The sequence below is a fragment of the Heliangelus exortis genome, chromosome 20 (assembly GCF_036169615.1).
Source record: "Heliangelus exortis chromosome 20, bHelExo1.hap1, whole genome shotgun sequence".
Taxonomy (NCBI): domain Eukaryota; kingdom Metazoa; phylum Chordata; class Aves; order Apodiformes; family Trochilidae; genus Heliangelus; species Heliangelus exortis.
In genome coordinates, this window is record NC_092441.1 from 11,611,168 (window position 1) to 11,637,471 (window position 26,304).

The following is a 26,304-nucleotide window of genomic DNA, read 5'->3' on the forward strand; positions in this document are numbered from 1 at the left end:
CAGCCGGGGAAAAACTCCGGGAGGGCGGCGGGGATGAGCCAGCAGCTCCCAAAAGCCCTCAAACTGAAGGAGGAAGCATGCAGAGGGGGGATGCAAGGGCAGGTACCCTGGGAGGAGTAGAGAGGTGGCTGGAGCAGCTGGGGAGCACGGCAGGAGAGCCACATCCATCCCAGGTAGAATCGAATCTAAAGCAGGGCCTGGGACAACCAAGGAGCCCCCACGGGGGGAGAAGAAGAGGTCTGTGATCATCTAAAGAACCTGCAGGTCCACAAGTTTATGGCACCTCACAGGGCCCACGCACGGGTCCTGAGGAGCTGGCAGACGCAGTTGCTGAGCCTCTGTCTGTCCTATTGGAGAGGTGATGGTGGTCTGGTGAGGTTCCCACTGACTGGAAAAAAGTGACATAGTTGGAGTGGAAGAGCTAAAGTTTGAGTTGGAGAAGTAAAGAAGGAGGGTCTGAGACCCTGAGGGATCTGAGAGGGGTCACTATTCCCTCCCATCTCCTGCCCACACCCTATAGAAAGTCAGGCAGCCCAGCAGCCCATCCCCCTTTCCTCCTGCTCCTTGCTGGGCTGCTGTTCCCCTCTGCTCCTTTCCCACCAGCTGCCACCTGCTCCTCAGAATCCACATCCATCTGGTGCTGGGAAGAGCCGTGGAGCTCCCTCTTGAGTCGGCCCTGCCACAGGGAGCCCTCAGGCACCCATTCCTGCCAGCATGGAGATGGGGTTGTGTGTCAGCTCAGGGAGCTGTTCCCAGGGGGGAGGAGATCAGCCCTGGCTGAGCCTTCCTGCAGTCCCTGGCTCTGAGGAGGAGTGGAGTGTCGCGGGAAGAAGCGGGGTTGCTGCCTGTCATTGTGGAGCAGGAGTTTTAGAGGTAAGAATACCTGTGGTGGTTGGTTGGTGGTTGGAGGTGGAGTGTGCTGGACTATTTTTTCCCTCCTCTGTCGCTATTTTCACAAGGAAAAGGCAGCCAGTAGCTTTGCCACGCACGCCTGGGGTGTTTCAGGTGTCCCAACATCCTGTAATTCTGAGAGGAAAATCTGCAGTAGGATAAGGTGCTCACTTTCTGGCCCCAGTGCCTGTTACAAGGGACCAAAATTCTCACTTTTGTTACTGGAAGAAAGACATTGTTTAATATCAAACCTAGTTTATTCCAAATCTGGTATCCCCACGCAGTCCTATTTGTAGGTAACTTGGGGGTCTAGTTTCTTTCAGCTGCCTGTTGAGTGCATTTCTCTGTCTGATTTAGCTGTGAAAACCACCAACAACAAAAAAAAGCACTTCAATGAATTTACTCTTGATGTGTTTCCAGCTCCTACCAAGCAGTGAAGTGAAACGTCTCAGTGGCCCATTTGGTAATTGTTTTGCTTTTTTTGCTGCAAAAAAAAAAGTCCCTCATTTCTATCATCAAGGGTTGGACATGATGATCTCTGAGGTCCCTTCCAACCCAGCCAAATCTATGATTCTATGATTTCTGACAGAAAAGTTTGTCTAATAGCTTTTTAGATGTCCCAGCCCCTCCACTATTGCTTCTTCATGTCCTGCAGTCTGCTCTCCAAAGAGCCATCCTCCTCATCCTCCTCTTCCTCTGGTGATCCCATACGTGATGAGTTCTTGTGTCCTATTTGCAAAGCCCTACTGACTGATGCAGCTTTTATTCCCTGCTGTGGGAACAGTTATTGTGAGGAATGTAAGTGTTCCTTGCATGTTTGTTAGTTCAAAACAATCACATCTCATCTTCTGAGAGCAGAAACACAAGAAAACAAAGCTGCTTTGTTTCCAGTTCTCTTTCATCCTGAAGTCTGTCCTGAAGGATGCTTCTTATAGAAAGGGGAAAATAAGCAGAAAGCTCTTTTCCCTTTTCTGTGTCTGGTTAAATGCCCTTTACACACAGAAGGAGGAGTATGAGCAGAGTGTGTAATTGTGCAGGTGCTGACAGTCTTAGATATCAAACTATCTTGTCCACAGCCCTTTCTCTTCTATAAGACTGCTCTGGTGATTTACTGCTGACTGGAAAAAAACCAAAACAAAACACCACTATTTGAATATTTAAATAGTTAAATATTTAATCCTTCAGAACTCAGAACGTTTTCCTGATCACTGTTTTATTCCCTAACCTTGAGGTTTGTGACTTCAACTCTAGTGGACAGTGGGAAAAAGACTAGATAAAAGATCAAGGCACAGCCTAACCCCACCTTCAGATGTTACAACAGTGAAATACCAAGACTGTGTGGTTATTTGTTTTTTTACACTATTGAACATTTTTATCCTCATGCTCTCCACCCAAGATCTTACTCCCCCTTTAACCATATGTGTATTTTTCGGAGTGATTAGAACTCCAAAATTTCCCTCCTTTCTTTAAAAACCATTTTGATGATTCTAATTCCACACAGGTATTAGAAGAGCATTACTAGAGTCTGAGGAACATACCTGCCCAGCCTGTTAGCAGAGGTTTCTCCTGGTGCTCCAGTCCAACAAGTGCTTACCCCAGGTAACATGATGGCTTTTACATAAACTGTTTGTGAGAAAAGTCTCTCTGTAAAAAGCTGAAAGGGGAGAGTTTACATCTCCTTACACAAGGCTACATTGAATAAGGCCAAAACAAATTATTGGAAAAGTCAGTGCTGTGGGGGGGGTGTGGTTGGTGGCTAATTACAACCATTAGTGGGTCATTTCAGGCTGGCTGTTCAAAAGCTGGGCTGCCTGTGGAAGGTCAGGCTGGTGCTGGGGCCTGCAGAGGATGTGTTTGCAGCAGGGAACTTTGAGATGATTTTCTGTGTAGCTGGGTGTAACACATGTAACATGGTGACAGTTAACATTTGTGTTAACTCTGCCAGGAGAATTCTAGATATCCATTTCCCTCTAGTCATGGGTTAGACTTGTCTAGGGAAACACCCTGTACTTGTGCAATGGCAGCGGAACTTTTGCAGTGAGCTCTGTGCAGTCAGAGGAAGCTAGTTTGCCATTAATTTAATTAACTTGCTGTTAATTTCAGCAAGTGCAACTACTTAGAAGAGACTTAGCTGAAAGCAAAAGTGTAAAACAGAAAATCACCTTTATCCTGGCCCAAACCAGGACAAGATGACAAGTGAGAGACAAGAAGTTGGCTACACAAGAAGGGTTATTTTACCCTCTCTAGCTACTCCTTTGAATTGGTTATGAAAAAGCCTCTCCAGGAGCAGAACTTACCAGTTCTTTGTATGACTCATAGAGGTGGGGGAGAGCTCAGCTTCTCTCAGATACTTCAGGGACCATTGTCACCTGTAGTTAGTGGCAATGAGTGAATGCTGAGGCTTAAACCAATGCAAGGTTTAAGGATTAAAGGAGCCTTTTCCTTTCCTTCAGCCCCCTCCCCCCCCCCCCCCCCCCGTGAATTGGTTCAGTCCCTTCCCTCCCCCCCCTCCCCCGCAGGTGGTTCGGCCCCGCCCACGGTTGCCCCTGGCAACTGCCGTTAGGGGCGACTCTGCCGTTGTGGCTCCTGTGCTGAGCTGTGCTGGTCTCTGCCTCTCCGGCTGCTCCTGGTCCTTGCCGTTGGTTTGCTCCTTTCTCCCTCCTCGTCCCTGCCTTTCCCCTGTCATCCACCTCGTCCCCGTCTCTCTCTTCCCTGCCCTGTCCCTGCCTTTGCCCTTCCCCTGTCATTAACCCCCACCCTTCCGGCTCCGCCGGCTGCCTCCCGCTGTTCCCTCAGGGCTGTGCCCGTGCCACAGCCCCCAGAGCTCCTGAGATGGGGCAGAAATTCAGCAGGAAGCGTCGGGTGTCCCGCTCTGGCAGCGCTCCTGGGCAGCCCTGCGGTGCTGCCGCTGCCGGCACCGGCGCCCCTGAGCCTCAGCAGCAAGGTCTGGGCAGGCTGCACCGCGCGGCTGCCCGCGGCCACCTGGCCTGGCTGAGGCGCTGGCGCCGGTGGATCGAGATTTGGGGCATCGATCGCCGCGACAGGGAGAATCGGTGAGGGGCTGTGGCCGCTGCTGGGACACCTCGGGTGGCGTGCGGGAGCATCCCCCCTGCAGGGTTTGTGTGGGATCCCCTTGGAGCTGATTGCTTGCAAAGCAAGATGTGCCCTGTCAGCTGGGAGGGGGAACTCGAGAGCTTTCCAGTGCTGGGAGCTGCTGGGTGGGCGCCAGTGCTCCTGGAGGTGCTGGGCTGCTGCTTGGCCCTGCTCTCCCTGCAGGGTTCTCTCGCAGCTGCTGAGGCCTCCCCAGGTCTCTCCTGCCCTGTGGGTGATGTGTGCGGGGTTGCAGCAGCAGCAGCAGCAGCAGCAGCAGCAGCAGCAGCAGCAGCAGCAGCAGCAGCAGCAGCAGGGTCCCCCGGGCTGGGTGGTGCCACAGCTTTGGTTCTTTCCTTGTCTGTCAGTGTTAAGCTCCCGTGTTTAATTCTCAGGACACCTCTCCACCTGGCGTCTGCAAACGGCCACACAGAGGTCGTCACATTTCTAGTAAGGCACCGCTGCCAGTTGGATGCTGCTGACAATTTTGGGAGAACACCCCTGATGATGGTGAGTGAGAGAAGTTCTGCTCTTGGCAGAGGGGCTTATTGAGTGTGCATGAAAGGAGAGGTGTCTGGCAGGACTCTGTGCGCAGAGCTGTGCGGAAACACGCCTGTTGGATTTGGAGTGGGACAGGCAGCTGTCAGGTCATCTTTGCAGGTGCTCTTCTTTGCCAGTGGTCAGAAGCTGGGTGAGCTGTGATGGAATGAAATGTGAATTTTGGAAGTCTTCCCTTTTTTTGTGTGTTGTTCCCAGGCAGTACAGTTTCATCAAGAAGACTGTGTGGCTTTTCTGCTAGAGCACGGTGCCGACCCAAATCTCACCGACACCGATGGCCACACTGCCCTCCATCTGGCCATCCAGGCTCATAATAAAAACCTCGTGAGGCTGTTACTCAGGCATTATGTCGATCATCGTGCCAAGAATAAGGTAAATGTTTCTATTTCTTCAGCAAGTCCTTTCCGAAAGTGACGTCAGTATTCCTTGTACAGATTTTTTTTTACTTTGATTATTAGCATGATGTATTTCTCTGACTTTTCAGGAGGGCTTTACCCCACTAGCTCTTGCTATCTCTGAACATCAGGAAGAGATAGTAGAAATTCTCCTGAAAGCAGGAGTTGACGTGCATGCTCGAGACCAGCATCAAAGGTAAGGGGTTTATCCAGATGTGTCCCATTGGTATTCTTTCTGTTGGATTGCTGAGAAGCATGGGAATGTGCTCTGACCAAAAGCAGGGGGCACTCGGAAGGAGCTGTTTCTGTGAGACTTCTGTGTGAAAGCAGTGTGTGCTTGGCTGCTGTGGTACCTCAGGGGCTGCTTTCTGCATTGGGGATGTCCAGGGGGCATTGTCTGGCAGGAGATGTGTCATGAGCCTGGCAGCAGTGCCTCAGTTTGAGAAACCACCTCCTGCACAGCAGCCTCGTGTGCACTGAAGTGTTGTGCATGTGGCAGCTCTGTCTGACCACGCAGCTGTTTTGACTCCCTCTCCCATGTTACTGTTGCTTCTAATGGAACCTGCTTTTTCTTTTGTTCATTGGAATGTAATGGGGAAAAGACTTTTTCTGAGAGCAAGCAGGAATGAAACGAATGCTTCTGTGTCTGTGTCAAATGATCCATTTCATAGGATGTTTTGCATCTTTCAGAACCCCACTCATGATTGCTGCTTCTGTTGGGCAGCTGAATTTGGTCCAAGTTCTCCTTTCTTACGGTGCCAATATTTCCCATGAAGACACTGATGGGAACACAGCTGAGGATTATGCTGGTCTTCATGGGTATTGGAGGTAAACTTTGAACTTTCTGATCAGAAGAAGTGGTCAGTTCTCAGTGTGGCTTTGGAATGTTGTTGGTGGCAGCACCAAGGTTTAATGGTGTGTTTAGAGCTGTGTTGAAGGTGTGCTCAGTGATGTCTTCTAATGAGTGTGGTTGCTGTGCCCAAGAGAGTGGGTCTGTAGCACCCTGAGGGACCCATGAGGGGTGGAAGAGGCAGGGCTCAGGATTCCCTCCCATCTCCTGCCAGCCTCTCTGAAAGCCCAGAGGATGGGCAGCCTGGTCCCCGCCTGCTCCCTTCTTCCCTGCTGCTGGGCTGCACTGGGAGCTCTTGGGCAGAGGCTCCTGTTTTGTCATCAGCTCGCCTGTGCTCGGCAAGATCCGAATCCATCAGGTGCCTGGGGCAGCTGGGGACCCCTCTCCTGAGTCGGCCCTGCTGCAAGGGGCTCTGGGACACTTATAGCTGTGACCATGGAGATGGGCTTATGTATAGACTTGCAGATATTTGTTCCTCATCCCACGTGTTCCTGTCTCTTCCTCTTTGAGCAAAGCTGTTTGGGTCTTATTTTCACACCTTCAAGTCTCTCTTCCCTATTCCCCTTTTATCTTCCCTTGGGAGGGTGGAGGGGGGTACCAGAGCAATTCTGTCACCTGGTGTTTGGTTAGGACTGAGACACCGTGTCTAGTGTTAATTTGGAGGCTGAGGGAAATGTCTCTCCAGGATTGTTTGTTAGAGAATCTTTCAAGTGTTGTTGCTGAGCTGAGGTCTGCCCAGCAGGAACTCTCCAAAGTGTCTGTAGCCAGAGGAGGAACTTGGCAAGCTGACATGCGTGTAAAGCCTCTGCCCAGCCCAGCACCATTGTCCTTGCTGACTTGCACTGCAGTGCCCAGGAACCACCAGCCTTTTGTTTCAGAGGAGATCTGACTGAGAGCCCTTCGTTGCTCTGATGCACAGCTTTGTAGGTGTGGGGGTTCCTTCTCTCAGGTGGTTATGTGTGCCTAAAAGGCAGACTGAAAAAATGTTCCAAGCAGGAGCTTGGAACTTGGAAGGTGTCAATGTGCATCTCTAGGGTAAGAGCCCTGCAGTGAGTTCTGTGTGAATTACCCTTAACAAATACTGAGGAGAATGCTGAGAATTTGTATGAATATGTGTAGGGTGGATAATAAGTTGGTGTTAACTGTTGTGCTGGATGGTGTATGCCAGGATGTGGTTCTTTCTACCAACTCTATTTCTTTCTCTGTGCAGTCTGAGTCAATATCTGGCAAAATTGGAGGACACATCAGAAGCTCCTGCAGGGGATGCTCAAGGTGACAACATACTCAACATACTTCGAATTCCTGAGCGGGCAAGAGCTGCAGGAGAGCTGGAAGCAAAAACAGACCAGGAGAACAGAGGAGAAGCTCCTGCATGTGATACAGAAGATACCAGCATAGTCATCACTCCTGAGGATGCAGGAGCTGCTCCATTTATGTGGGGTGCACCTGCTGTGGACAGAGGAGGTAGGATCCTTAACTACGGAGGAGCTCAAGAGGACAATGATGTGGCCTTTTCTTGAGGTGGTTTGTATTGTCAGGACTGACTGTGCTCCCTGGTGACTTCAGTGCAGGCATCAGGAGGAGCAGCACAAGAAGCTTTGTGAATGTGCGCTGATTTGTTACTTTTTGGCCTTGTCAGGCTGTAAGGGCAGTTGTGATTTGTGTGCTCCATGTCTACTGACAGGGTTGTGTCCTACAGAATTAATTTTTGAATATAAATGAAGATAACTCTAGATTGGGACCTGTTCTTCTTTTAGCTTTTTAAGTGTGTTATATCTGCACTGTGTGGCAAATGGACAGCAGAGAGTGTTCAGGGAGCATTTCTTGGCATTAACAGTGCAGTCTGGCTGGCACTGCAAAGCACATCATGAGAGTCCCTTTGCTGTGCTGCAGCAACAGAGGGCTAGAGGGTAAGCTGGGGTCATCCTGAGAGACCTTCTGAGGTCCTCTGAAGTGTATGTTTTGGGGAGGAGTCCTTGTGCCACATCCATTCCATGTGCTTGTGGTCAAATCAAGAGAAGCAGCACTCCCTGCTGCTCTGAGGCAAATGTTACAGCCCTGTCACCAGGGAATTGGGTGTTGGGTACCTGTCTTAATAAGAGAACCCCAGCATTTGTTGGCTTGAAATATCAGGTGTTACTGAGCAGGATGGGTAGAGAAGGTGGATAGTGATTTGTACTCTAAATAATATAACAACACAGGGAGCTGCACCCACAGGTGCCACACAGAGTGTTCCAGGAGGCACAGGGGTGCATCTGTACGCCGACCCTCAGGTGTGACTCTTGCAGCAGTCACCACACCCATTTGGGTCCAGTTGTGGCCAGTTTCATTCTGTATGAGCTGTAGAGTTGTCCATGTTAAATGTTTGTGTGTACTGTTTAATTGTTAGCTTGCCAAATCTAATGTCAGCATGTCATTGAATCTTTGAACAGCCACAGATGACCTTTGTGAAGGAGGCTCAATAAGGTGAGACTTTACAAACCCCTCCCACTTGCTTGAGAGGTGATTTAAGAGACATAGCACTCATTTTGCTTTGTTTTTGAAGGAGTTCTGAGGAGGAGGGGGATGATGATACCTGGAGTGATTCTGAAGAATCCATCTGTTTTAGCCCTAAGGTATGGTGCAGTTACAGGAAAATGTCCTCGAAAAATAAATCTCTTGAAGGCAAGTTTTCTCTGGGATTGAAAGAAACTACAGTTCAGCCAGCATTGTTTTCTTCTTAGAAGCCATCTCTGGCTTCCAGCCTTCTCTGGCCTGCTGTCAGATTTTGCAAAAAGACCTGTAGCTGTGGCAGAGCAAGCAGTAGATTTGTGGTTTGAGGCCAAAGTCATAGGTACACACTCACATTATTTTATTTCTTGCTCATTTGGATCAGCATCTGTTGCTGATGCTGGGATTCTGTAGTGATGGGGAACTTGAGTGTGGTAGTTCAACCCACTCACTAATGCTGGAGATGCCAGCCAGCATCTTTAGTTTTGACATGATCTCATTTTCTTGCATTGATTTAAATAGAAATGATGCATTTTTCTGCTGTGATACTGAAATTTAGGGATACTGGGGTAAGTGTACTTGCAGGGGCTGATTTATGCATCAGGTCTGGTGATGCTAACAGTGCCTTGCATTCTGCACCTTTGCAAGTAAGCATTCTGAAACTGTGAGAGCTGAATTTTACTAAGTAATAGAAAGATAAAAATCAGATGAGTGAAACTGTTCTGCATGTAAAGATAGTTTTGGAAGCACTTTGCAGAAGGGTGCCTGCAGAGTCTTTTGGGGTGGAATACTCACTGAGTTGGGTGTGTGAGGAGCGTTTGTGTAGTTGGAAGTGCAAGATAAATGCAGCACCTAAGCACTATGAAAAAGACAACCTGATTATATTTCCTGTTCAATATTTGATGTGAAAACAATGTTTATTGTTGTGACTACTAGGGCGTTTAGAAATTAAACATTTTTTCTAAAATAAATCTTTAGGTCAAGAAGGAGCAGAAGCCAAACTTGTTGGAGTTATGGAACATTTTCCTGAAGTACGGGAAAGCTGGTAAGGAAAAGGTTGCATGATGTCCTGCTCTGCAAGTAGACTTTCCAAGTAGGTTTTTTTTTATTTATTTATTTTCTTACTCTAGAAAGTGAGAGAAGTAAATTTTGAAAACAAAGGACTTTTTCATTTGAGAAATAAAAAAGCCATATAGTTCAAATAAAGGTATTAATCACCTCCTAAGCCTCTGTCCCTGGCCAGTCCTTCCTCCCTCCTGGTCCTCCCTTAGCTGGCTCATTTTCCAGACATTCCCAGTGACTCCTCTCCTGTGAGTAAGTCTGGCAAGGTGCCAATTGCAAGATAAATAAATAACTCCTTTTATTCACATCCATTCTAATTTACTATTCATATGTGGTTGAAGACAATGTGATTATTCTAGAAATGGACGTCCCTGGTGAATAACGAAAACCTCAAAAAAAGAACAGGGGCGTAGCAGAGTGAACTAAAACCACTGCATCTCTCCCTTCTTCCCTGGTGTGTAGGTCTCCAGGCAGACCTGGAAGCTCTCCAGAAGGAGAAAGCTGAGGAAGGTCAATGGACATCTCTGTGTGGTTCTCAGGTACTTTGTGTGAAGGACAGGGAGGTTGCCATGGTGGGGCTGGGGAGGGTAGGAGGGAGATCCAGGAGCACCTGAGAGCTTGCTGTAACTGAAATGAAGCTGGGCTGGCGTGAGGGAGTGCTCCTTGGGGGCTGTGCAGAAGCAGGGCTGAGACTGAGGACAGGAGACATTTCTTTCTGCTGCTGCAGATTTCCATGGAAAAGCTGAAGGCCTTGTAAAAGCAAGCTCAGCCAAGTTTCCCTTCTGTCTTAGGCAGGAAAAGTCTTTTTCAAGCTGGCAGTGGGTGGCAAAGCGGGTCCTTGTTTCAGCTCTTTCCAGCTGTTTGGTTTGATCTCTTTTAGGAAGAGTCACCTGAAGAGGAAGAAATGGAAGAGAATCAGGAGAATGAAGAATTCAATAAAGAATTGTGGGCTGCAATTGCTGCATGTGTCACCAAGTACATTTTAAATGAAAGTCCTGGTATTTTGACAGGGACTTCAGAGAACAAGACTGGTGAGAGGAATGATTTGTTTAATACTGATTGAAATTCTTCCTCTATGAATGCACAGTAAATGACCAAATATTGTGTTGACTTCTGATGCCGAATTTTTTCCCTCACTTGTGAATCCTGATGGGATTCCTGTTCTTTTTCGTTCTTTCTTTGAGAACTGAAATTGTGGCTTTGTGTTGCAAACAGTGCTGTGTATCAAGGAAGTGCCCTTCTTGCTTTTTGTGCTGTGTTCTCCCTCTGAACCAAGTGTTTTGTGTCAGCAAGCTGCATGCACGTTGCTGTGTGTGACCTGAATGAACACTGACCAAGTGACAGAAGAAATATTGTACACCTATCTTTACTGAAACAGTGGAGGAGCCTCAGGCCTCAGAGCAGGAGGAGGAGGAGGAGGCCCCCTTTGCATTGCTGGAAGCATCTTGCTCGTTACTGCATGGACCACAGTTTATCTGAGAGAGAGAGAGATCCTGCACCTTGAAGACACTGGAGTGAATTATGTGTGGCCATACTGATAATCAGAAACTTTCTTTTTTACATAAGAAAGTTAAATGCCACCAAAGAAAGGATTTAACACAGATGCACATGAAATGTGTATTCTGATCATTTTCTCTCTAGCTGGTCATAAATTTGAGGGGATGTGATGTTTTGTGTTAAGATTATTCTCACCATTAATCAAGATGCACTCTAGGAGTAAATAAGTAGCATTAAGTCGTGCTGGTTGTAAAAGTCTCTTGTTTTTACTGTAGGTGAGCACTCAGGATCTGCTTTCCATACGTCATCACCAGCAAAAACAGAGGCCTAAAGGAAGCCACTGACAGCTCTGGGGTGCAGGTATGTGAAGCCAAATATTTTGCATTAGAGTCTGGACTGATAAGTGGCATTATAGAGTAAATTGGATTATACAGTAAGGTCAAGAAAAGTAACCAGAAAGTGACTAATGGTGATGGCAGAGTCCTGCAGAGGAAAGTTGTGTTACTGTCTAAAGTTGGGTACAGTCCTCTTAGGATGAGGAAAAATCCTTGCCAGATGCAGGATATTTGCTGTAGTGCTGCTTTGTTTCCAGCTGGTTTGCTTCAGTTTTGAGCAGTGTTGTTCCTGCTGTGCTGTGCAGACAAACAAAGCAGTCAAATGCTTTTTCCCCATGCAAAATGCATATTGAAGGGAAGAGGGAGATTTGTCTGTAACAGGCAGATGTGTGTGATTAGACGTGCCTGGTTTTCCCCTTTGTAAGAGAAAGCTCATGCAAAAAACTTTGAAATTTGGTGACTTTTGGTGTTATCCCTGCTTCTGTTTTTTGGCCACGTCAGGAAGTATTTGAAAAAGATTTTTTCTGATGGCATTCATGTGGGGAATAGGGCAGGCATCCTGTTGGTGTTGGGCATCTGGGGCAGGGCTGGGCAGAGGGGTCTGGAGTCCTGAGGAACACCTCAGAGTGTCGGGATCTGGAAGAGCAGCAGCTTCAATATGAGCATCAGATGTATTACTATTACATGAGTTCCTACAGGGATAAGAAAAGAAAACTGAGAGATAAGTCCCAAAAACGTAAAGACCTCCTGTCATCATCTTCTGAGACCAGGGCTAGAGTAAAAGAGCTGGAAGAGCGTGTGCAGTGGTGCGAGACTGACACAGAGAACCAAGGTGTCTGTCACTGTCTGGGGTTGTGTGAAAATCTGTTGTCCAATTTGCTGTTTAGGTTGGACAGATTTCCTATAATTACACAGATTATAAGGGAATATGAGGACCCAGTTTCCAAGGGGCAGTCTTTCACTTCTTTTCTGCGGAGGAAAAATATAAGTAGAAATTCAGAGCAGCTGCCAGCTCTTGTCTGGTTTGGCTGAGAGAACAGCAAGAGGGAAAACAAGATGGGAATCAAAATCAGCTCTTTGCCTTTGGTTCAGTGGGGGCATCTGTTTCCATTGTTAGATACTGGCCTGCTGGGTGGGAAATCTGATGAAATATTCTCAGGAATTGTGTCCCTTGGCTTTCTGTGGAAGTTGGCTGACAGATGGAGGTGTAGTGCAGCTGCTGTGGGGAGAAGGTGGTGAGGTGCAGGTCCTGCCTGTAGATCCTGTTGTGTGCCCAATAGCAAAGCAGTTCTCCTGATGGGTAAAGATGAAAAGGTGATGTGCAAAGCAGTCTCTGGAAGGGCACCTCAAGGGCTGCTGTTGTGTAGAGGCAGGGAGATGGGAAGAGTCCCCACAAGGCTGTCAGGGTCCATGAGCTCCAGGGGCAGGAGCAGTCCCACGCCCCCTCCCCAAGAAGAGTAGCAGAGAGCCATGGGGATGAGCCAAGGGTGCAGATCCCCAGGGCAGCCCCTGGGGACAGGCAGATCTGCATTCCTGCCAGGACATGGTGTCCATGGGTGAGGGTCAGGGCTGAGAGCAGTGAGACCCAGCCCAGGCCACCATATGGAACGCCACCATCACTCAGAAGAACTGTATGAAGCTGGCTTTGCCCAAGGTCACCCTCAGTCCCCATCTTAGGTCCTGGGGACCCAGAAGCAGAGTTCCCAAAAGTGCTTTTGAGGTGGTTATTGCTGCTGAGTAGCATGAAAGAAAAGTCACCTGCCTTTGCTGGGGCTCATGGTTAGTGCAAAAGTTTGTCAAGTTTTTGTGTTTCTCTTGGAAGAGTTATTTTGAATGACAGGGAAGGTCATTACATTGAGGCAGATTTAAATAGAATCAGAGAAAGTTTAGGGTTGGAAGGGACCTCAAAAGATGATAGAGTCCAACCCCCTGCGAGAGCAGGGTCACCGGCAGGAGGTCACGTGGGAACAGATCCAGGTGGGGTTTGAATGTCTCCAGAGAAGGAGACTCCACAGGCTCCCTGGGCAGCCTGTGCCAGTGCTCTGTCACCCTCACAGGGAAAAAAATTCTCCTCTTATTTATATGGAACCTCCTATGCTGAAGCATATATCCATTGTCTCCTGTCAAGTTTCTTCCTTCTGTTAGAGCCTCTTTCAAGTTTCCACCATGCCAGTTTCCTCTCCTTTTAATGACTGACAGGATATCAGGTTTGATGTTCAATGGATACAGAAAAGGTCTGCTTCTGGAGGGGGGGAAGAGAAGGACAGAGTTGTAGTTGACCATGGGGGCCTAAGGAAAGGCTGATATTTCCTGCACATTTTTAAAATAAACTGCAGCTTTCACCTGCGGTGGAGAATACATCTTCCTCCTTCAGTAAAAGCCATGTTCTGAAGCACTATTTAAAAATTTCTCAGTGTAGAGAAAAAATAGATGGTGTGTTTGTCAGTTCCATAATGAAGCTTGACTGTGCTGACAGTGTGCAAAAATTCCTCTAAAGCATGGGACGTGGTGTTTGTGCTGAAACCAGAAGGTGGGTGGGCAGGTATGGGTGTGTTTGACTTCCCATGGGCACACGAGCATCTCCCAGCAGAATAGTCCCAGTGCTTTTCCAGGTAGGCCTGTGGGTGAAATGCTGCCAGTTTGGTGCCTCTTGGTGTCTGACCTGCTGCAGGAGAACTGAGAAGGGCTGGGAACCTGAGGAATCCTATCAGAAATGATGTGACAGCTGTTCCTTTTTAAAAGGAAGCCCTTGGTTTCACTCTGATTTTGGTACTGAGTCAGCAGATGACAAATACAGTCCTGGTGCCCTTTACCAATTTTTCACAGATTGACTTCTCTTACATCCTGCTGAGTTCCTTTTCTTTTCTGTTTGTTTGTTTGTTTTGTGTCTCCGTCTACAGCTTGATGACCTTTTTTGGAAGCTGGAGGCAGAGCCTGAGGCAGGCGTGCAGGGAGAAAACCAAACTCAGGCTCAGTGAACAGAGGTGTGAATCCTGGGGAGGAACAACTGGAGAAGCCCAAACAGCAGCTGCATGCAGAGGTGAGAAACATCACCCATCAGTTCTGAGAACAGAAGCCACCAAAGTGGCAGGGTGGGGGACTCCTTCCTTGAGGAACCCTTTTCTCTCTGCCCTCTCCTACAGAGACAGTGTTCCTTCTTTAGCAGCTTTGATGAATAACAGTGCTGAGAGGGGGGGATTCTTTCTGAGGGAGAAGAATTCTTGCCCGTGGTAGCTCTGGGGTTCTGCCTGGGTTGCTGAGGGGAGTGAGGAGGCTCGGGTGCCTCAGGGAGGAAATCTGTGCCCTTGCCACTGGGCAGGTTCAGCTGAGGGGTGGGAGAGTTCCCTTTTTCTTTGTGGTGGGTAAAAGTGTGTTACCTGCTTCAGGAGCAGGCAGCTTCCCAGGACAGACTGGAACAGAGCAGAGCCCATGACAACGATGAATTCAGAGAGAAAGCTGCTGCTCTGCAGCATTGGAGACCTTGAAAGGGAATTGGACAGTGAAAGGAGACCCTGAGGGAGAGCATTGCTCTAAATCAAAAATATGAAAAGCTGTATCTGGAGGAAGTGAAAAAGAGAAGATGCCTACAAAACAAACTGAAAAGGTGGGTACATGCTTTTTGGAGTGTTTTAAGGGATGACTTTTTTCTTGTGTGTTTTCCTCCAAAACTTCCTCTTCTACATCTGGTCAGCATTATATCTGTAAACCCGAGGTGGCGTATTTGTGAGGAAGGTTCCTTTAACCCTCCCTCTGTCTTAATGAACTACAGAAAGCCAATACTGCACTCCATGAGAAGTGCATTAGAAGAAGAAGAAACAGGGTTGCAGCATATGAGGCAGGCATGGGTAAGCATTTTGAAATCCTGTTCTCTACTACTGCTGAAGAGAATCCATGAGCAGGGCTGTTCCAGTTCATTTGTAGTTCCAAACCATGTGGTCTGTTTCTGTTCCTTTTCTGATTTTGTTTTCCATCTGCACTCTTGTGTCACAGGAGTCTTGGCACTGTTGATGTTTTAACTTGCTTCATTTACATGTTTTTCTTTCTCCCTGAAGAAGACCTTGGAACTGAAGGCCATTTTTCTTTCTAATTCATCTCCTTAATAATCAATAGTCTCTTTTCCCTGCAGCCAGGTACAAGGTTTGTAGCCAAGTACTGTTTAATGTTGGGTGGAATTTTATACTGGCAATGTTCTGTCTCTTGATGGTGTTGGGTTTTGATTCCAACTTAGTGATGGAAACCCTAATGCTGCAAGAATGTTGCAGTTGCTATTTGGTCCAATGGAAAGAATGACTGCTGCAGAGCACTTTCAGGCCTGATGTATTTGTCCTGCTGTGGCTTCTGTGGCAGTGAAGGGTCTGTAGGGTGAGAGTGCCCGGATTTCACCTGTTAGAGTGGAACTTGTTGAAACTCTAGGAGTAGGCTGGTTTCCCCCTCCTTGCCAGTTGTGAACTTCAGAAAGTTCTTGGTTGCGAGAGTGGCTGCGTCAGGAGTGCCAGTGCTGTTGTGGAGTTGAGCTCCCAGCCTCTGAGTATCATCTCCCAGAGTCTCCCAGGGTGCAGCTCACTCTGTGCTCAAGCACCCTGGGTGGGGAGGCAGTCAGTCAACACTGCTTTCTGCAAAAGAGTTCTTGGGAAGGTGAGTGCTGCCAGGGAGCCCAGTATGAAGAGATGTGCAGTGAGATGAGTAGTACCTGCTCGGGGGGAGGTTTGGGATAGCTTGTTGGGATATCTTTTCCAGGGAGGTGGGGGGAAGGAGAACAGTGCAGGCAAGTTCTGTTCCCCAAAGGGTCTGTATTTTGCCTGGCCCTTCATTGTCTTTTCCAGAAATCAGTGTGCTGGCTTTATTTCCACCCTTTTCTCTTTCCTCAGGAATGGATGAGAAGCACAGAGCTATGAATGGAATGAATTAGTGGGAAACAAGATTCTTTTTTTTCTCTTTATTCCTTTGCACAAGTTATGGGGTGTGGTCCTGTGGACCTTTTTTCTGAGAGCAAGCAGGAATGAAAATCATGACAGAGTCTGTGTCAAATGATCCATTTCATAGAATGTTTTGAATCCTTCAGAACCCCACCCATGATTGCTTGCTGCTGGTGGGAATCTTCATTTGATCAAAGTTCTCCTTCATTACAGTGCTGGTGTTTCCCATGAAGACACTGCTGGGCTGACAGCTGAGGATTATGCTTTTATTCATGGGTATTCCAGGCCTCCAAACTTGAAAATTTGCCGACCGCTCATTGGGATCTCATCATTTCCTTACGCCTCCCACTCCACAACAAGCACCGTGTTGTTCTCCTCAGTATGTGTGCCCCAATCCTCCAAGCTGACCATGCAGAAAAAAATCAAATTCTACAGCCACCTGCACTGCCTTGGTGACTCCAACACCGCAGTAGGAAAGAACTATGAAGCCTGGAAAGGAGTCCTGGGCAAGCATGGTGTTGGAAACTGTAACGACAACGGACGTCTCCTGCTGGGGTTTTGTGCTGAGCAGCAGCTCACCATCACCAACACTCTCTTCCAGCAGAAAGACAGCCTGAAGACAACCTGGAAGCATCCTGGATCCAAGCACTGGCACCTCACTGACTGTGTCTTAGTGCGCCCGAGAAATGTTGGCGATGTCCGTCCTAGCCGAGCAATGCCTGGTGCAGAATGTCCTACAGACCACTGCCTTGTGCCATGCAAACTTACCCTCTGCTTGAAGCCCAAACCTAAGAGGGGTGGCATCCCAGGGAGGAGGCTCAAAGTGAACCATCCTCCAAAAGGTACAGTGAGAAACAGCTTCCAGGTAAACCTTCAAGCTGGGCTTTTAGATCATCCCATAGATCCCTCTCCCGAAGCGCTTTGGCAGCACATTAACAAGAGCATCCTGCAGTCCTCTGAAGAATCCCCAGGGTTCTCCTCAAAGAAAACCAAAGATTGGGATCTCACCCAAAATATCCCAGAAGTGTTGACAAAGAAGAGAAGCTCTCAAATTTCCCTGTCTTCCAAAAGGTAGAGTGAGAAACAGCTTCCAGGTAAACCTTCAAGACTTTTAGGTCATCCCATAGCTCTCTCTCCTGAAGTGTTCTGGAAGCACATTAAGAAGAGCATCCTGCAGTTCTCCTTAAAGAAAACCAAAGATTGCTTTGAGGAAGACACCTGAGAGATCCAAGGATTGTTGACAAAGAGAAGAGAACCTCTAAAATTTCACTGTCTTCCAAGAGATCCAGTGAGAAACAGCTTTGATGAAAACACCACGGTGCAGTCATCATCACCCTGTAGAAGAAGAAAGGAGAAAAGTCAAACTGCTCACACTACTGAGCTGTAACTGTGCCCTCCATTGCTGGAAAAATCCTTGGAAGAAGGAAGAAGCCTGTGGTTTTCCCTGGAGGTGAACTTTCCATGTGTCATCACCAGGCCTAAAGGAAAAAAGGCCTAAAGGAAGCTCTCTGGGGTGCAGGTATGTGAAGCCAAATATTTTGAATTAGAGTCCGGACTGCTAAATAAAATTATAGAGTAAATAGAGAGTCATTATAGAGTAAATTATACAATAAGGTAAAGAAAATTAGCAGAAAGTGACTACTGGTGATGGCAGAGTCGTGCAGAGGAAGGTGGTGTTGCTGTCTGAAGTTGGGTACAGTTTTCTTAGGGTGGGGAAAAATCGTTTCCACGATGCTGGGTATTTCCTGTTCTGCTGCTTTATTTCCAGCTGGACTGTATTGTTCCTGCAAACAATGCAGTGAAATGCATTTTTTTCCCCCATACAAAATACATCTTGAAGTAAAGAAGATTTGTCTGTAAAAGGCTGATGTGTGTGATTAAACATACTTGGTCTTCCTCTTTGTAAGAGAAAGCTCATGCAAAAAAACCTTGGAATTTGGTGACCTTTGATGCTTTCCCTGCATCTGCAAAACGTGTGTTGGGCCATGCTAAGACGTGTTTGAAAAGATTTTCTTCTGAGGGGAATAGGGCAGGCATCCTGTTGGATATCTGGGGCAGGGCTGGGCAGAGGGGTCTGGAGTGCTGTGTAACACCTCAGGGGAGAGTGGAGCACATTATATTCCCACTTAAGGGACGTGGTTTAGTGGTGTTGGTTTCCCAGCTGGACTCGAGGATCCTAGAGGCTTTTTCCAGCCTTAATGATTCTGTGGTTCTGTGATTCTGTCCACACAGGAGGCATTGGCCCAGCTCCAGAGGGAAAGCCATTTATTCCGTCAGCTGCTGCACAGGGATGCTTTAATGACATTTTCCACAAACTCTGCTGAAAAGCAAGTTTCCACGCTGGAAAAGATGAACAAGGAATTAAAGGCCAAGTGTGCTGGTTTAAGAGAAGAAGTCTTAAACTATGAGGCTGAAAAAGTAAAAAAAGGGAGGTAAAGGACACACTTTTTGCAGTGTTGAAGGCTCTGAGCAGTGTTTTGCTGTTCATTTCTGCATTCTGTCTTTTGGGACCTGCCTGTTCGTCAAAAAAGTCAATTTCAGCCTTTCTAGGCTTTCTCTTCTCTATTTTGTGATGCGCAGCAATATTTAAATTTCTTCTGTGTGGCTGTGTTAGGCTAATTAGCTTGTCAGAAGACTGACTAGAATGTTAAAGTTCTTTTCTGCAAATTCCACCGGTCCCAGGCAGAGCAAAGATTTAAAAGTTGCTGTACCCATTTTGTTAATTTTTATTTTCTGGAAAACAGGAACTAGTCCTGTTGAGTAATTAGACCCTGTTTGTCTGTGAATAGTGATGTGCACAGTGCTTTAAAATTCCATTTCTTTCTTCCTCTCAACCCCGGAGTGTTTGAGTGAGGTGAATACCTGCATGTGTCAGATATAACCACCTTATTCTTCATTTTTCAGTTTCTTTATGAGGGAAGAGGGTGAAGAACTCCAGGAGTGCTGTTAATGCTTTTACCCTGAGAAAAACGTTGTATTTCTAGTGCCAGAACACCAGGTTCCTTTGGGAGATGGTAGTTGGGTGGGTGGCTGGAGGAAAGGAGGGACTGTCCAGATTTATGAAAGTTGTTACTCTAAAATTAACTTGGTATTAATTTAATGTCTTGTCTTAATTTAATTTATTTTAATTATTAATTTAATTTAATGTATTAATTTAGTTCTTTGTAGAATGCAGAAAGAGACCCAAGAACCATCTCATACAAAGTCCCGCCTTTAGTCACCAGAGTAGTATCTGCAGTCAACCTGTGGCTCTTGCATCAAACAGGTTGCTTTGGGTTTGGTTAAAAAAAATAACATGATTCCGTGTATGCTGGTGTATTGTTCAAAAAGTATAATATTATCTATATTATGTAATATATTATTTTTTTGTGTATTAGAAAACAGAAATCTCCATGAGCTGCTCCATGAGTTTGGAGGGGCTGACTGCTGGTGGCAGGCCAAAGTTTCCTACTTTTTGAATTCAAGACAGTTGTAACTGTATAATCAAATAAGTTAAAGACAGAATTCATGTCCTTATAACTTTTTTTTCATGCTCATCTAACCGTTTCATTTAATGCCAGAGAGGTGACGTTAGAAAGCTGTCTGTGGCAGAAGCTTCACTGGAAGTTGCTATGAGGCGCTGCAGGAACCTGGAGGAAGCCAACCTGGCTTGGAAAAGGAATTGGGAGAGGCTAAATCCAAGGTAGATGAAGTTGTCCCAAAATTCCAGAGCAAACTCCATTCACAGATTGCTTTGAAGCTTTGGTGCTGAACAATCCCAAGTCTTGGTAACTCTTGCAGGTTTGGCTGCTATGATACAGGCTCCCCAAAACCCCTCAGGTCAAATGGGTTTGGTCATTCCTCATCTGTTCCTGCCAGAGATAATTCTTTGTGTCTGAATGTTTCAGAACTGATGGAAAAAAATAATAGGAAAAGCCTACAGAAAGCTTCGTGGAAGGTGGAAGAACACACTTCCCATCAGTGGCTGCAAATCCAGTTCACCATTCAACTCACCTGGGAGATTCTGGCACCAGTCTGGTTCTGAACAGAAGTCCAGTAGGAAGCATCCCCAGTTCACCCAGAGGAGCAGAACCATTGATGAACAGGATTTCCTCTTCTGCAGCCAAGGTAAACATTTTGAAATCCCATCCTCAGCTACTGCTGAAGAGCATCTGTATGCAAGGTTGTGCTTTTTAGCCTAAACTTACAACTCATTTGCAGGGATTACTCATGGTGTAACTCCTCCTCATCCCAACACAACATCTAGGTGTGCTAGGGGTGAAAAGTTTGGGTTTTGAGGGCTGTTTTCCAAGAGTGCCCAGAAACCAAAGATGATGCCATAGGATGTTCCCAGCTAAGCTTTAAATGAAATTTTCTTACCTAGGATGTATGACTATAGTAAATAAATCTGCCACAAATCTCACTTCATACTTCAGTGTAGAAGATTCACTGTGTGTAGGAGGCATTTGGTTTTTTATGGAGTTCTCCTGGAGGAGCTGTGAATTTGGTCACTGCTCTCCCTTTAGTCCTGCAGAGAGGGCCCTTCCCTCCACTCTGCTGGTTTATGGCCTCACTTCTTTGGCCCTTGGAGTTTTTGCCTGGTTTTGTGTGGATTGGAAGAAGGTTTTAGAAGTTTAATATTGCACAATGTTAATGGTGTGTTTTCTGAATAATTCTAGTACAGGCGGGAACTGGATGAATTTGTCTCTGAAGAAGCTGGACATGGTAATGTGTCATGTTAGAGTAAGTAAAAAGATGACTGCTCCTACCTCTTGAAAACAACATCTTGAAAGCTGTTTAGTTCCTGTGCTAAGCACAGGGGTTTTTTCCGCTATCTTTACACTTACTTGAACATGGAAATTTTCTTATTATAAAATGCTTTGTAGAGCTTTAAGCAGCTGCCTGAAAAAAAACCCCAAACCAAGCAGAAAGGAATCTTACCCATTTCCTCCACACAGATAAACTTGGCTTATTCTGAAGTCACCTTTCACTGGAGTTTATCCTCAATCACAAGCATAAAAGGAGCCCTACACAGAGTTTCAGACTTCAGCCATCACTTCTCCTCCCGTGTCCAGTGATTGCCTCCAGCACTGACCAATAACACACACCCTCTGCTGTCAGTTCTTGGTCTTTGCTTTCCCTTGCTCATTGCTTGTGTTTGTAGCTCCTCTGTTGCAGTCTTATTTGAATAGGCAAGAAGAGGCTAATCAGTGACAAAAGTTATCCTTTCTTTAGGGAAAGACCACTCAGTAGTGTTCAGGCAACTGTCAGGGGAGTTGAATGTTTGTCATCCATGGCATCAAACATGTTCTGTGATGTGAGGCCTGATGTCCCAGGAGGAATTGCACTTATTTTTGTGATGATTACTCCAGAGTCACAGCTTTGGAGTGACTGGTGCTGTTTCAAAGCAGGAAGCCCCTGAGCCAATTTCCTTCTGTTGCTGTCTGCTTTTAACCACAGAGAGTGTTCAGCTCTGGCTTCGTAGCCGTAATGTTCTGACAGCGACCTCTTTGCCCCTCTCTCCTGTAAAAGTAACACCAGGAATCTTGTCTCTTTTCTCCCCAGGAACTGATGAACTTTAAACTACATCTTTGGGAGCTTATTCCGTATCTTGTGATGGATCAGAAGACATGAAAATATGCTTCTGTCAGTCTGAATAAATGTTCCTAGTCTGTTGGATGGATGACAGCCCTGTTGCCCTTCCCTGGTGTTTTTTTTGATGCGTAGGCCCCCATTCCCCATCCTCCTCTTTCCTTTCCCTTCCCCCTTTCCATCCTCTCCCCCTCCCCCTTTCCCTCCTCTCCACTCCTCCCCCTTTCCCTCCCCCTTTCCCTCCTCTCCACTCCTCCCCCTCCCCTCCCCCTCCCCTCCCCCTCCCCTCACCCTCCCCTCCCCCTCCCCTCACCCTCCCCTCACCCTCCCCTCCCCCTCCCTCCCCCTTCCCCTCCCCCTTCCCCTCCCCCTTCCCCTCCCCCTTCCCCTCCCCCTTCCCCTCCCCCTCCCCCTTCCCCTCCCCCTTCCCCTCCCCCTTCCCCTCCCCCTCCCCCTTCCCCTCCCCCTTCCCCTCCCCCTTCCCCTCCCCCTTCCCCTCCCCCTTCCCCACCCCCTCCCCCTGCTCCTGTCTCTCCCCCTGTCCTTCCCCTCCCCCTTTACTTCTTACTCCCCTCCCCTTTTTTTTGTACTTTCTCTAAATAAAATGATCTGGATTTGGGCTTTGAGTTTTTCATCAGTCTCTGACTCTTATTTCTTGCTGCTGACACATCTGCTCCTCTTTACACTTTTTTATTTTCTGCACACCTGCTTTTTGGAATGGAATAGAAAAAAAACCCCACATTTCTGAAGCAAAAACCATAGCCTGCTTTTCAAGAGTGCAGAAAGGGCCTTGGAAGTAGAAAGACTGCTCCAGAAATCACTTGGGCACGAGCACTGTGCTCATGTCCTTTGCTGCGTGTCTGGCATGGCTCAGTTTTGAGCGCCAGAGCTCAGCTCCAGTTCCATGTTCCAGTTGAGAAGATTGCTTTGTAAATGCAGTTATTCCTATTAAGTTGATACAATGCAACCTTTCACATATGTTCTCTGCTACCTTTTTACTTTACATGTCTGTAACATAGCTAGAGACTGTATTTATTGGGGACCGGAACATCTACAGAGCCCTTGATAAAATTATTAATAGGTCCCCATAAAAAGGAATTTTTATTCCTTGTAGATACTGGAGCTGAAAAAGCTACTATACAAAAATTACCTGAAGGAATAAAGAGAGGAAAGAATTATATGTCAGTTATTGGAGCAAAAGGAGAACCTTCTAAAGTGCCAATCCTGGAAGATGTGGAAATAGAAACAGAGAATACAATTTGCTTGCATAATTTGCTTTTGCTCCCAGAAGCAGAGTATAACCTACTTGGGAGAGGCTTGATCTTAAAATTGAAAGTAAATATTCAAAGTGATGGAGAAAAATTGAACATTAATTTATGTACCTTGACTGAAGCAGATGAGGAGTCAATGGATCCATCCATACGGTATAAAGAAGGAGAAATTGGAAAAATAAATATGGATCCAATAGAAGTTCAGATAACTGATCCACATCATCCAATCAGGATCAAACAATATCCTATTTCAATGGAAGGAAGAAAAGGATTAAACAAGGATTTAGAACAAGGGGCTTTGGAACCTTGCATGTCCCCGCATCATACACCAATACTGCCTGTAAAGAAATCTGATGGAACATACCGGATGGTGCAGGATTTAAGGGCAGTAAAGCAGAGGGTCAACACCAAATTTCCAGTGGTGGCAAATCCTTATACTTTATTAAGCCACATTTCTCCCGAATATATTTGGTATCGCGTAATAGATTTAAAAGATGCCTTTTGGGCTTGTCCCTTACACGACAAGTCTAGAGATTATTTTGCTTTTGAGTGGGAGGATCCATCGACAGGGAGAAGGCAGCAGTTAAGGTGGGCTGTGTTACCGCAGGGATTTACAGAGTCACCTAATTTATTTGGGCAGGCTTTGGAGAAGCTGTTGCAAGATTTTGAAATGTCTGAACATGTGAAATTGTTACAATATGTGGATGATTTATTGATAGCCGGGGAAACTGAAAGAGAAACTCGGGAAGTTACTATCCGATTATTAAACTTCCTGGGGAAAAAGGGACTAAAAGTGTCAAAGTCAAAATTGCAATTTGTGGAGCAGGAGGTAAAGTATTTAGGACATTGGCTAAGCAAAGGTCAGAAGAAACTGGATCCCGATAGGGTATCAGGAATACTTGCTCTGAGACCCCCAACAACCAAAAAGGAAGTTAGACAATTATTGGGATATTGCAGACCATGGATTGAGAGTTATAGTGAAAAGGTGAAATTTTTATATGAGAAGTTGACAAATAATGAAATCAGATGGTCGGGAGAAGATGATCAGAAATTAGAGGAAATAAAAAGAACATTAATACAAGCTCCAGTATTGAGCCTCCCCAACCTGGAAAAAACATTTTTTCTTATTTGTCAACGTATCCAATCAGACAGCTTATGGTGTGCTTACTCAAGATTGGGCAGGAATAAAAAAGCCTGTGAGATACTGTTCAAAATTATTAGACCCCGTAAGTAGGGGGTGGCCAGCCTGTTTACAGGCTTTGGTGGCCACTGCATTGCTTATAGAAGAAGCACGAAAAATTACCTTTAGTTCACCACTGAAAGTATACCCCCCCCCTCCCCTAATGTTAGGGGTGTCCTACAGCAGAAGGCAGAAAAATGGCTGACAGATAGCCGGCTTCTTAAATACGAAACCATACTGATAGATTCTCCTAGTTTGGAACTTAAAAGAACTTCAGCGCAGAGCCCGGCACAATTTTTGTTTGGTGAACCTGAAGGAGAATTGCAACACAGCTGTTTGGATGTAATAGAAACGCAGACTAAAGTGAGACCAGATCTAACTGACACAGAATTAAGGGAGGGCGAGAAACTATTTATAGATGGATCCTCTCGAGTAAATGAAGGGAAAAGAAAATCAGGATATGCAATCATTAATAAAGATCTGAAAGTGATAGAATCCGGACCTCTGAGTCCACCGTGGTCCGCACAGGCATGTGAACTGTATGCCCTCTATAGAGCTCTTGAGTTATTAAAAGGGAAGGAAGGAACAATATTCACAGATTCTAAATATGCATACGGCATAGTCCATACGTTTGGAAGAATCTGGGAGGAAAGAGGCCTCACAAATACTCAAGGAAATGATTTAGTGCATCAAGAACTAATAATTAAAATTTTAAAGGCAGTAAGAGAACCAAAAGAGATTGCAATAGTACATATTAGAGGACATCAAAAAGGATTAGGACACCATGTTAGAGGAAACAAATTGGCAGACAAAGAAGCTCGAGAAGCAGCTTTGAGAAAATGGAGTGTTCAAAGTAATATTTTACAGAATAAGAAGGATTTGGTAAACAATAAAGAGGAAGAAATAAAGAAATTCACTCCCGAGGAAATGGAAAAACTTGAAAAGATTGGAGCTAAATTTGAGCAGGGAAAATGGACACTGCCGGACGACAGAGAAATGTTACTTAAAATGTTACCTAAAAACCCAATGTTGGCAGAGTAATTCAGTTGGCTGTAAGTTATGGACATTTCAGTGGGTCTGCAACAGTTAAATGAGGAGTGTTTGTGGAACAGGGACAACTGCATGACTATTTTTTGCTCTCTGGTCACTCTGGTTCTGGATCCAGTTTTGGAATGCTGGAGGGTGCCATAAATGGCAGCGTAGGTGCAGTGGAGGGCACAGTCTGTTGGTTTGAACACAGAGTGTGTAAGCTGTGTCGGTGTACCTGATGGTTTCTAGGAGTGTGTTTGTGTGGCATATGAGCAGATGTGACCTTCTGGAACTGTTGTCGTGCTGTGTTGTGCTGTGGAACTGCTGGCACGTTCAATCTCTCCCTCTGAATTGTGCTTTGGAGGAGAAGTGTATTTGTGTCTCTTCTCCAAGTGGATGGTGAGCTAAGGGGATATTTCTCCCTGAATAAACCTGAAGTTAAGCCATTCTTTGTCTGTTGAGTTCCAAACACTGCTCAAGCCTTTGGAACATCCTGGCTATGGTATTTAAAGGAAAAAGGATTTGATTGGAGCAAGCCTTGGGTTAGGAAAAGGAGGGGATTAAAGGCTTTTGCTAGTTAAAATAGTAATAATTGAGATGTCATTTAAAGTGTGAGGTTCAGATGAGATGTGTCTGCATTTCTTCCCTTAACAGGGCCAAACTGTCGAGCCTGATCCCAGAGTTAGAAAGAGCACGGGAATTCCAAGGAGTTTCATGCTGGAGGTGAAAGATCCCAATACAAAGGAAGCTCTGCTGACAAGAATGGGGAAATATGCAATACCAGATCTTAATGCAGAAGTATGGAACTAACTGAACTGACCAAAAAGTGAACAAGAGAAACCGTGGGGAAGCATTGGAGTGCCAAAGCAACCAAAAAAAGTAGTTAAATATAAATACCTGTATTTTAGAAGGCTAACATGAGGTGAGCAGAATTCCATCTCTTACTTCCTTTGATGAAATCCAAAGCTTGGAAAATTTTTCCGTATACCTGTCTTTAACTTTTGTGTTTTTCCTTCCCCACCCTGCCTCCAGGGAAGCATATGCCAGAGGAAAGAAGGAAAAGCCCTCCTCCTCTGATGATGATGATCCCATACCTGATGAGTTCTTGTGTCCTATTTGCAAAGCCCTACTGACTGCCGCAGCTTTTATTCCCTGCTGTGGGAACAGTT

General features: G+C 46.2%; 3 protein-coding genes and 1 long non-coding RNA gene across 7 annotated transcripts in view; 3 read left to right on the forward strand and 1 right to left on the reverse strand.

The window, feature by feature from the left end:
• LOC139805811 (putative ankyrin repeat domain-containing protein 20A4) overlaps nucleotides 1-26,304 on the reverse strand; it is an 88,528-nt gene that overhangs the window by 30,458 nt on the left and 31,766 nt on the right. The window lies entirely within an intron of this gene.
• Nucleotides 428-20,468, forward strand: LOC139805600 (ankyrin repeat domain-containing protein 7-like). Of its 4 annotated transcripts, none has more exons than XM_071764147.1 (15): nucleotides 428-873; nucleotides 2,393-2,490; nucleotides 3,411-3,944; nucleotides 4,377-4,491; nucleotides 4,738-4,911; nucleotides 5,024-5,130; nucleotides 5,625-5,762; nucleotides 6,995-7,248; nucleotides 8,217-8,250; nucleotides 8,330-8,399; nucleotides 9,253-9,319; nucleotides 9,799-9,875; nucleotides 10,217-10,367; nucleotides 11,109-11,193; nucleotides 19,972-20,468. In XM_071764147.1, the coding sequence occupies exons 3-14, from the start codon at nucleotides 3,724-3,726 to the stop codon at nucleotides 11,162-11,164; spliced, it is 1,464 nt and encodes a 487-aa protein (XP_071620248.1). In that variant the 5' UTR covers nucleotides 428-873; nucleotides 2,393-2,490; nucleotides 3,411-3,723; the 3' UTR covers nucleotides 11,165-11,193; nucleotides 19,972-20,468. The 4 variants fall into 4 exon arrangements, with proteins under 4 accessions (XP_071620248.1, XP_071620250.1, XP_071620249.1 ...); XM_071764149.1 differs by lacking the exon at nucleotides 19,972-20,468 and adding an exon at nucleotides 18,317-18,399; XM_071764148.1 differs by lacking the exon at nucleotides 19,972-20,468 and adding an exon at nucleotides 11,796-11,885.
• On the forward strand, nucleotides 14,168-16,529 carry LOC139805605 (uncharacterized). The gene is made up of 3 exons (XR_011729902.1): nucleotides 14,168-14,208; nucleotides 14,555-14,772; nucleotides 16,298-16,529. It is a non-coding gene; the product is annotated as an uncharacterized lncRNA (long non-coding RNA).
• The window catches only part of LOC139805812 (ankyrin repeat domain-containing protein 7-like), a 44,184-nt gene continuing 43,337 nt past the window's right edge, over nucleotides 25,458-26,304 (forward strand). The window contains exon 1 of the mRNA XM_071764653.1: nucleotides 25,458-26,057. The gene's annotated coding sequence lies outside the window, so the exon portion shown is untranslated. The remainder of the gene's footprint in view (nucleotides 26,058-26,304) is intronic.